The 10,519-nt window shown below is 40.4% G+C and overlaps 1 protein-coding gene across 1 annotated transcript; it reads left to right on the top strand.

Moving 5' to 3' along the window:
- On the top strand, nt 3,711–7,149 carry LOC110394007 (fatty acid-binding protein, adipocyte-like). The gene is made up of 4 exons (XM_021387597.1): nt 3,711–3,864; nt 5,110–5,282; nt 5,505–5,606; nt 6,917–7,149. Exons 1-4 carry the CDS (start codon nt 3,792–3,794, stop codon nt 6,965–6,967), a joined length of 399 nt encoding a protein of 132 aa, XP_021243272.1. The 5' UTR covers nt 3,711–3,791; the 3' UTR covers nt 6,968–7,149.

Here is a 10,519-nt window from a genome sequence, read left to right as displayed (position 1 = left end):
ATGCCTTGGAATTACAAGATTTCATTTCTGTTCTAACCATAACCACTTATAACCATAACCACCAGCTTGATGTTTCAGAGATACCTTTCAGATGTTTCAGTTTTCACAGTCCTACCCTGAGATACTGGAAGCCTTTGCAAGCACATTGGTCTAAATTCTGGGAGGAAATACAAGAACTCTTAATGATTAAAAATAAAAATGAGTGCTGGGACCACCAGTCTGAGGCCTAAGAATTTCTCAGCACAACAATATAACCGGGTAGGTAAGTGTCAGTAGCTACTCAAGGAAGTAAAGGTGTTGATGTTGCAGCTGGTAAATTTCATTCCCTTAGTAAAGGGACCATTTGCAATAGTGCCCAGAGTCTTGAGTGAGGTGGGAGGGTGCAGCCATGAGTGCATGGAGAGCATCAGTGTGCTGCTGGGGACTGCTCTGCTGAGCAGAGGAGAAGGGACCTGCTTATGTCTCCTGCTAGTAGCCATAATTCTGATTTGCTTTTTCATGTTTTCACATTTCAGAGTAAGCTGTATTTTTACTATGACAAATCCATGCACATCTGAAGCACCATGATAGTTTTGGCACAGTTCTCTGTCAAAAGCTGCCCTAAGTGACAGATCTGCTGAGAAAAAGTATCCTGCTTCCCACATACTCTAATGGAAATGACATCATTCTTACTGTACTTCTGAAAGAAATGGAGGGAGTTTACTATAGTGGTCATTTCTGTAAAAAACTGTTTACCTCAAGTAGATTTGCACAGCTGGTCTGACTCACAACCCAACATCACCACCTTCCTGTCCACTGGTCTCCTCCCCGTGGCTGCCTCTTTGCTGTTCCATTTCTGCACCTCTTGTGTCAGGAGCCATCCTCAAAGACTGTAACACCCCAAAAACATGTCACAGGCAGTATACCATCACTGTTTGCATGCTTCAGCTACATCAGTTCATATCACAGTTAAGAGACAGAGCTGACCTCTGTGATGAGTCTATTTTGCCAGCATTTCCTTATGATGCTGTGTTCTTTCCAGCATCCTTTCTTTGCTTTACCTCTTACCTTCTGCATTTTCTTCAAAACTCTCTCCTGTTTTCAAGGAGATTTCTATACTTTTAAAGATTTTCTTGCTTTTGGTAGTATTAGACCCCCATCAGTGCTGATGACCACAGGCTGACCAGCTCTTCCTGGCAAGGTTTCTACCAATGACACATCCCAGACTTACCCAAGTTTTTGGGCTCAAAATTATCATTAATCTCTCCATAACCATTAAGCATTCTAACTTTTACCAGCAGGTTTGGATTACATGAGGCCTTTGCTCCAGTGAGCAGGCAGGATCTCTATTAGATGGCATAGATGCCATAAGCTTATCTGTTGTCATAGAAGTCTCTTTCAAGGCAGAGGAGACCATGGATAGGATAATTCCCAAGTGAGAGCCCATGAGCCTGCTCCCAGGCAGCTTTGAAGTGAATGAGCGGCCCACAAACTGGTTTTCTTCTGTGTGCGTTTTTGAGTCATCTTGTTTGTAAGATATCTACAAATAGCTCGTATTCACTTCAAATAGGTGCAAGCAATTGATTGCCTGGGTTGAGTGAGCTTGTCTGCTCCAAACTGATTTAAATGGAACAGATGCTTCAACTTTCCCCCACATCATTTTCCATCAGAAGCTTTACAGACAGCTGTTAACACCAAAGGAAAGCCAATCCCCACTTTCAGGCTATAGTTTTGAATATAAAAGCCCTATTTCCCCTCCAAAGAAGTGAATGCTAATTGCAGTAAGCCACACACAGAATAGTTCCCAAAAGGCAAGAAAAGTAAGTGCAGGAACTGAGTTTACATCCTTTCTTTAAGGGCCACTGCAGTGTTTCTCACCTAATACTGTCAAGTACTTATATTTTTACTGGATTCGAGTTTTCAGGTTTCTACAGTGTTCTCACACATAGTGTAGTGATTCCCAGTCCAACAATCCTAAGTAATAAAAAGACACAATCTTCAGGTTCTTCAGAGTTTCCTTTTAAAGAGAATCTGAGCATGTGATACTCTGAGAAAGCCAATCAGGAGAGCAATCAGGGACCTCCATAATTAGAATATTATTTTAGTTCTTTTGGGATTAACCCAAAGTCAATAAATATGCAAAGACTCAAAAAAAAAGAACGGACCAAACTTCAGATTTAGACATTCTCGGGGGAAAAATAAGATGGAGTTAAAAAATCTTTTTTTGTTGTTTTTCTCACACCGAGCCTGCAGTCCAAAAGGGACAAAAGGCTAAATCAAAGACTAAATCAAAGACTAATCATACATGTACAAACATATTCAGTTTGTGCAGCAATGAAATGGGGTTGAACTGGCTGGGGAGCAGCACAGCAGCAAAGGCCCTAAAGGTGGCAACAGAAAGGCCATGGGTGCTTACGACATAACACCTATGGAATGTGACAGAGGAGTTGGAGCCGGGGATAAAAGACTATGGGTAGAAGTTAAAGAAGAGCATTTCAGACTGGAGATGAGGAGACTCTTTCCCCAGGGGCACAGGGCTGGACAGGGAGCAAGTTTCCCACGAGGCTGTGCAACTCCATCCTTGGAGTTGTCCAAGTTTCCCCAGAGGATGCAGCCCGGTCTGAACTGGCCCTCTCCAAGGCTGCACCATCCTGTCTGAATTTTCCTAGGATCTTACAATCCTATACAAATAATTTTTATATAACATTGTTACTTTTAGAGTCAGCGAATACCAAAATACGTGGACCAACATATTTGTTTCATAGTGATCGGAAAAGTACTTCCATTGAGGAAATCCACCTAAAGAAGAATGCATGGGATGGAATGCGTGTGTTTTTTTCTGAGTGTAATAGCATGTTGCAGCCAGAAGGAACATCTAGTAAACTGTTTGCTTACTGGCTCAGTTTTTAGTGATCTGAACTAAGACAGCGTTTAGAGAATTGGTCAGGGTGGACCTCGTTGTGCTAGACCTGTATACATTTTGTCTCAAGCTGATAATTACATAAACAGTGCAAACAGAAAGAAAATGAAAAATCCAGAGACCGTCAGTGGACTGATACCAGAACCTAAATTTTTGCAATAAGTAGTCATAATGCTAGTCATTTGGACATAGGTCTCTAGAGGGAACACATGTAGAAGTGAGACGAGTCATCAGTTATGTTACTTCATGTTTCATAGAACCCTGTATCACCACTCCATCCCAGGAAAGCAGAATACTGACCTATTGGATCTCAGTCCTCAGTCAAGGAAGAAGCATATGCCCTTCCACAGCCACCAACACTCCCACTTTCCCCAAATTCACTCCTTCCTCTAGTTCTGTGCCCCTTCATTGAAAATCTCTAACTGTAGTTGTGCAAAAAGAAAATTAAATGATCCCAGCAGGTCTTTCAGATCTTGCAGTCTAGGAATTCAGCTGTGTTCATGCAATATGGAGGACTGAAATAAAAGAAAAGGAATATGGGAGAGAGCATACCCTCTGGAGGTTGAACCTAGCTTTTTATTCTCAAAGAAAATACGATTTAAATATTGGCCTTTATGGTAAAGTGTTTTCTTGAATTATAAAAGAAATAAAAAAAATGACAGTGATCTTTGTACTAGTAAGGGCATATGAATAATAACACTGTGACCTACTGGCAAAGGAGGGGTAGGGGAGGAAGGAAAGCATTGGGCACTAGGACTCCGTCTTTATTGGTCATCCTAGTACATCATGTGGCCAAGACTCCTTTTTAAAGCCCATCTCTTGGAGCTCATACTATCCTCCCAGCTTGTATTTCTGTTTGATCCCGTGAAAGACTGCTACCTGGCCTGACGAAATGTGCGACCAGTTTGTGGGCACCTGGAAGCTCCTTTCTAGTGAAAACTTTGAGGACTATATGAAAGAGCTGGGTGAGAAATGTTACTTGAAATTATTGTGTCTGGGGAAGGGAAGGAATGCTGAATTTGAACTCTATTCCTTACTTGCTTTTTCTGGCTATGCTGTTTACCAAGGTCTTTTTAGTCCAGCTACTTCTATTAAATAATTTCATACTGGAGAACCTGGCTGTTTGGATTAGTGTTGTCACATTCCTATAACATAGAAAAACCTTCATTGGGAGGAATAGTTTCAGGTAGGCCAAGTCTATGCATGCCTAACTGGTAGTGCTATAAATGAAAGTAAACATCTCGCTGCAGTATTTTATGTGAATTTGCTTTTAAGCTTTTGGAAATACAAAATGGTGTAACACTAGAATGCAGCAAGCTTCTCCGTGTCTAAGAGCAACACACCTAAATTTGCTCTTGGACACTGATTAATTGTCACGGCCATTACAGAAAGTGAATGAAACTCTGTGACTGCCTCCAGTGAATATTAACAAGGAAAGTTGCACAGATCCATGCAAATACTACAGATACTTGCAAAAGATTTGAGGAATAACACTCTGAAGGCGTAGACTTCGCACTTAGAGTTAAAATTGGGCTTTAAAAGGTTTCTGTATTCCAGTAGGATGGGGAAGTATGGAGTAACTTGCACTGTTTGGATCTATACAGGGTAAAAAGCTGGGGATTTATTTGGAGATGAAGGGTAAAATATTCAGTGAAAATTCTGCAGCAAGCATTCAGACAGCTTTCAGTGAGATTCTCACACTCTTCATCTTTACCCCAGATTTTAGTCAGGACATAAGAGTTGCCAGCTATTTCTTAATCATTTCCTTTCATTCAGCCTAGCCACTGATAAAAATATCTGCAATTTAAGTGGTTTTGTTTGTTTGTTTGTTTTTGTGGCTTACAAACTGTTGTATATTTCAGCTTTTTTATTTTTAGATATAGTTAGCATACAAGTTAGTGCATAAACCACTGTGGTTATCTGGAGCAAGTACATATGCAAATATCTGGCACTAAAATTTTGTCTCAGTCTTCAAAATGTTACTTTTGCTACTCTGACAATGACAGAGCATACACTTTCCTCATGTCATCCCCTCTGGCTTGGTCTATAAACATACCAGCTAATGAGATGTTACAAAAGGACCTCTACAACATAATATTAATACAAAATTCAGAAAGTAATGGAGATAGCAACACTGAAGTCTTTTATTTTCCCCCGGTAAGAGAAATACACAAAAATAAAACTTTCATATTGTCCTTTCTTATTTACAGGTGTGGGGTTCGCTACCAGGAAGATGGCTGGTGTGGCCAAGCCTAATTTAACTATCAGCATCAATGGTGATGTGATAACCATCAAATCAGAAAGTACCTTCAAAAATACAGAGATCTCTTTCAAGTTGGGTGAAGAGTTTGATGAGACCACAGCAGATGACAGAAAAACAAAGGTGAGTCCAGAAAAGGCATTTTCCAGCTACGTATATCAAAAAGGTTGTCAGATATGGAGAACAGAGTTGCTATTTTGACATTCATTCTTGAAATGCTGCCTTCAAAGGTAAACGTGCTAAAATTGCTTTTTGCTTCAGTATTGTTTGGACATGGAGACAGTTTCTCCTTTGGTCCAAAGCGCTCTGATGAAATAGTCACGCTTTGCTTTTTTTCTCTGGCAGAATGTCATAACCCTAGACAATGGCACATTGAAGCAGGTGCAGAAGTGGGATGGCAAAGAGACTGTTATCAAGAGAAAAGTGGTGGATGGGAATCTGCTGGTGGTGAGTTCATTTTTGCTGTCTAATCACAGAACTCACTGTGGAGAATGCTATTTTGGTGGGTGTATTACACTGGATTCGATCACAGGGAGTGAAAACATCCAAAAAAACTGTGTGCTGAGTGAGAAGTCTTTCTGAACAAGTCTGGAGCATGTATTAAAACTGAAAGGATCTTAAACTTATGGAACAGTATAGAGGTATCTTCTATCCTTAGCAAGAAATGGTTAGGAAAGAATAGGGTGAAAAATTATCCCAGTTAGGGAAACTTCTTTTATATTTTATAATCCTAAAGTCCTGGACAGGATAGAGGTTGCATTAACAAAGTCTATTGTAGGTGCACCCTCTCTATGCTGACACCAAATACTTCTCCTGTTCATCTCCAGTAGACCCCCCATAGCAATGTCTGAGGACCGTATTGTAGACTACCAGTAACTGTGTCAATGCTATGATGCTGTAGGGAAAAAAAAAAAAAAAAAAAAAAAGTAATCTGTATCTGATCTCCTTTGATTGTTGTTATCTGGGCAGACAGCACTGTGCTAGACTTGGTGCCAGTGAGGCTCAGCTGCTGTTTGGGGTTTCCCAGTGTTGCTCTCCAGTTTTAGGAAAAACACTTTGAAATACCTGGGAGGGAACTAACAATGTCTTCAAAAAAGGCAGCTAGGATTTCTACATGCTAGAAAATGATACACATACATTAAATTCTTAAAGAGTTATGCCCTTCCCTAGAGAAAAAGATGTCTACAGATTTCATACTTAAATTTATTTGGCTAAAGACCAGAGGAGAATAAATAGAAAATAGTTTTTAATAACGACTTCATTAGAAAAACTGAAGAAAACAGGATTTGATCTAGCAGAGAAACAGATGAGGACAGTAAAATGCAGAGGATGACACATGCAGCTGCAAGCTGTGTAGGACCATGTGCTGTGTTGTACACACATGTGAAGAAGAAGAGCCACAGCTACACAAGGTGGGGAGAAAAGAGACAACTGCCTAGATCCAAAATGCCCCCATCCTCCTTGAGTGTTCCAGAAGCCTTCTTTAAGGCCCAGAAAGTGAGGAGATTAGAAATCTGCTGGGGGGGGCTAAAGCAGTCCTTTGATGTTGTTTTAGTCCTAGGCATCTATGAATATTTTAGACTTTTATTTCTGAAGCTCCCAAACTTGAGTTTCACTGTTTTGGCAATTGTTCTTGAAGGAGGAGAAATGCAAATTCTTTCTTGTGTTGGCTCCCAGTGCATAAGTAGTTCACTACCTTCTGACTAACAAATATGCAGTGAGACTTAAAAGCTGATTAAATTTGCATTTCTTTCCAGGAATGCACCATGAATAATGTTACCAGCAAAAGAGTTTATGAAAGAGCATGAGGAAGCCGTCTTCACATGGGACTGATGCTTAAGGCTGAACAAAACCAACTTCACTGAAGGAGAAAAACTCCACAAATGCATTTTGAAGAGAGCTGCACTTTTTACAGATGTATCCCCTCAAAATTACATGCAGCTACTCTAATTTGTTGTGGCTATTCAATAAAACATTCTGCTTTCTACAACCCTTGCGTGTGTTGGCGTTTGTCACAAAGGGCCTTGGGGTGTGCACTGTGGGGATGATGCTGTGTGGGATGTATCATGTGAAAGCCAGCACCACGCTTGGTAATATGGCCCATCTCACTGCAGAAAGAGGGTCAGAGCCCATCAAGTGGGTGGTATGTGCTGTGTAATGGAGGTGGATGAAGACCTGGATACAAAGCATCATGTGATAACGTGTATTTGCTGTGTATGGTCTACTGACTGCAAGGAGAGTGTGGCCAAAATGCTCAGCATTGCCTTTCAATGTGAGCGGGGAGCCTGGCACCTCACCCATGGCTATGGTTTGAGAGAATATAAAAAAAACTGAAAACTTTAAGCTTGGGGATGATCTGAAGTGGTTTGATCTTGTCCAGCTCCACTTGCAGTGAAATCAGAAATGCTGGAGCTCTCAAGTGTGATTATGTTGCTAATGTGCCTTTCCCTAACATTTTTTTTTACCCTAGATCAGACAAAAAGCATCAACCTAAAAATCACGGTTTAGAGACTACTCTCAAGCCTACTAATAAGCCTTTAATGGTTTTCTGTTTTTATAGCCTCCTTACTCTCCTATATGCTTTTTCTACTAGGTCATTAGGTTAAAACAGTCTTTGTATTTTATATCTGTTAGAGAAAGCTTTTATGGGAACACAAACTTCTTTAGATGCAAAGCCTTTTAGGTGCCAGATTTTTCAGCTCCTCTTATTCTTGAATTCCCTTTTTCTACTTCTTTCAGTCCTCAACACCTACTTCAAAAGTTCATGTCCTCATAAACCTCAATTTCTTAACCTGGGAGGACTCAAAGAGGAGTTGTAAAATTAGGATGTCTAGGGAAAACCTAAACACGAATCTGAGAAGATGTGCAGTATCCACAAAATGGGAAAAATACCATACCTCAAGTTTATGAGTAGGTTAACCATTTGTGAAACACATTGCACATGTTGCTGACATTCCTGAAATCAGCTGTCAGAGGCAACAGTGCTAGGACCTCACTGCCAGCAGCAGAGACCTCACTGCTGGATTCTGCACTATTAGCACAGCTGAAGAGGGGAAAAGGTAGGGCCTCTAACCTCCAGATGAACTAAGGAGTCATTTAAGAGCAGTTCTAAAAACCATCAGCAAATTCTGCAGAAAAATGTTGAAAGAGCCACGAACAAGCTGCTCCCTGTTTTTATTATAGCTTCACTGATTGTGAAATGTCATGAGCTTAAATAACAGCAGTTGCATAGGGGAAGGAAGAATGCTTTCGAGTACCCCATACCTACAGTATTCACTTCTTGAAAACATGGAGAGAACCCTCTGGTAAATGAAACGTGCTCTCTCAAAAGTGAATAGAGCTGACATTTCTAAGTCTCTTGCCCTCTCCTGCAGAGCAGCGCAGGCCACCATCTCCTTTTTGAAGTACTGAACTATTCTCCAAAAATCAGAAACCATTGCACAGCATTCATTTCTTATAAAGGAGCATCTCACTACGTTCCTGCAAACCCCACAGGCTGCAGCAGGCACCTCTGAGTGCTAACAGGAGTGGGTTTTTACTTGCTAGCTTACTGGCTCGCTATTCCTGTAAAGGTATCGTGGATGATCAGAGGAGAAGGGGAAACAGCCACAGATTTTTGGCAGCTCAGGAGAAGCATGATACAAGGCTTTTACTCTGACCTATACTTTGCTCTGACCTTCATGTTATTTTTCTCTTTTGCTTTTAATACTTGGTTAGCACTGGGAGGAATGCAGAATACTTCTGCATGTGAGTCTGCCAAGCCCAAGGTCACCCAGCTCTGCTCTGCATACCCTGCCCTCCGCAGCCTTGGCCTGGTCTCCTGGGTGCCCCAGCTAAGCAGACAAAAAGCCTTTCACACCCCTAAAACGGGGCTGTTGGGAATAGGCAGACTGCTGGCCTCATGTTCGCTGTCAGTCCCTCGGCTCCCTCGCGTCAGCATCAAAACGTCCTTGGTGTATTTTAGGCTAGGCAGGCGTTTGGCCTCTCTTCTTTTTTTTTCTGTTTGGTTGATTTCCCCTAGGATTTTAATTAAGATGTCCTTCGGATGAAATGTGTCCAGATCATATTTCCTCTGAAGAAGTTGACATAAATTTACTTTCTACATTTCTTTTAATATATATTCTTATGTTTTGTCTCTCTATTTTTACTAGTTTTTACCCTTCTTTCTAGTCCTGCTTCATAATCTCCAAGTGCATTTATTTCAAATCCTATGTCACTCTAATCACAAGAAAAACTGGAATCAAAGATCCCTCCTATTCTGTGCATGTCCAATCCTTGCTGCATTTTTTCTTCACACTTGAAAGGATTGCTTTCCACAGATATTATTTCTACTGAAGTTATAATTCCCTGCTCTTCTTTCTAGACTGTAAGTCCTTTAAATGAAACTACTGATCTTTCTTAGTGACAAAGAGATGGATGGTAGCAATGTCAACATTGTTTGAGACTGCTTAAGACTGGGGTTTTTGTCTGTATAAATAATTCTCTGTCACTTTTTTTCTTAAGGTTACTGGTACTGCAGTATAGCTGTTCTATTCTGACTGATTTGCTCTTTTGAATTTCTTTGGGCCTGATTTTATATTGTCCCAATCATCTTTTATTTCCAAAAGGCACCAGCCTTGTCTTGTTAAAGTGCCTTTATTATGTGGATAGGACAATTAAATGAAAGAACAAAGAATGCCTGAGGGGCAACGGTAGAATATTTTCCTATTATTCACTGAGTAATAATGGATAGTTTCATTTAGGAGAAGCTTTCTCATTTCCAAAGATTGGGTAAAAGACCTAGCTATTTTTTACACTAAATATGATGTAATGTTTTAGAATAACATTGTGTGGTCATCTTCACAGATTCATTCACTTTTCCGTACATTTTCAGACACAATACTTGCTTCCTATTGTGGGGGAGAAAGACTTACTCTTTTATTTTCATTTTTAATTACTCTGGACTTAACCCCTTTACACTGCACTGTAATGAGCAGTAATGGGAAGTTCTCTCAATTTATCCTTGTTCATCTTATGACTGGTAGGATAAAAACATTTTCATTTACAACAAATAGTTGTAACTTAAGCACACAACCTCAGAATAATCCAGAAACTATTTTATTTTCCCTGCCCAAGTTGTATCTTTCTTCCGCTTAAGCATGTTTCCCTTCCTGCATATGGCAGCTGTTGAGACAAGACCCACACCTTAGCTACCTCATCCCAGCATCAGCTCCATTCCACTCTTTCCATCCTGGATGCAACAAACTCAGTTCTGCATCCTGTCATACCAGCATTCTTCATCCTTGCAGTGAAGATCTGAGAAGTTCCCATATGTGGTCATAGCTCAGAAATTAATTATGAAAAAAAAATCAACAAATAGG

Source organism: Numida meleagris, chromosome 2 (genome assembly GCF_002078875.1).
Source record: "Numida meleagris isolate 19003 breed g44 Domestic line chromosome 2, NumMel1.0, whole genome shotgun sequence".
NCBI lineage: Eukaryota > Metazoa > Chordata > Aves > Galliformes > Numididae > Numida > Numida meleagris.
Note: the sequence above shows the minus strand (reverse complement) of the source record. Positions and strands in the feature narration are given on the sequence as shown.

Coding starts and splice junctions, on each gene's coding strand:
- LOC110394007 (XM_021387597.1), top strand. CDS start 3,792: ATGTGCGACCAGTTTGTGGGCACCTGGAAGCTCCTTTCTAGTGAAAAC. Junction 3,865..5,109: donor GGACTATATGAAAGAGCTGG/GTGAGAAATGTT, acceptor TCTTATTTACAG/GTGTGGGGTTCGCTACCAGG. Junction 5,607..6,916: donor TGGATGGGAATCTGCTGGTG/GTGAGTTCATTT, acceptor ATTTCTTTCCAG/GAATGCACCATGAATAATGT.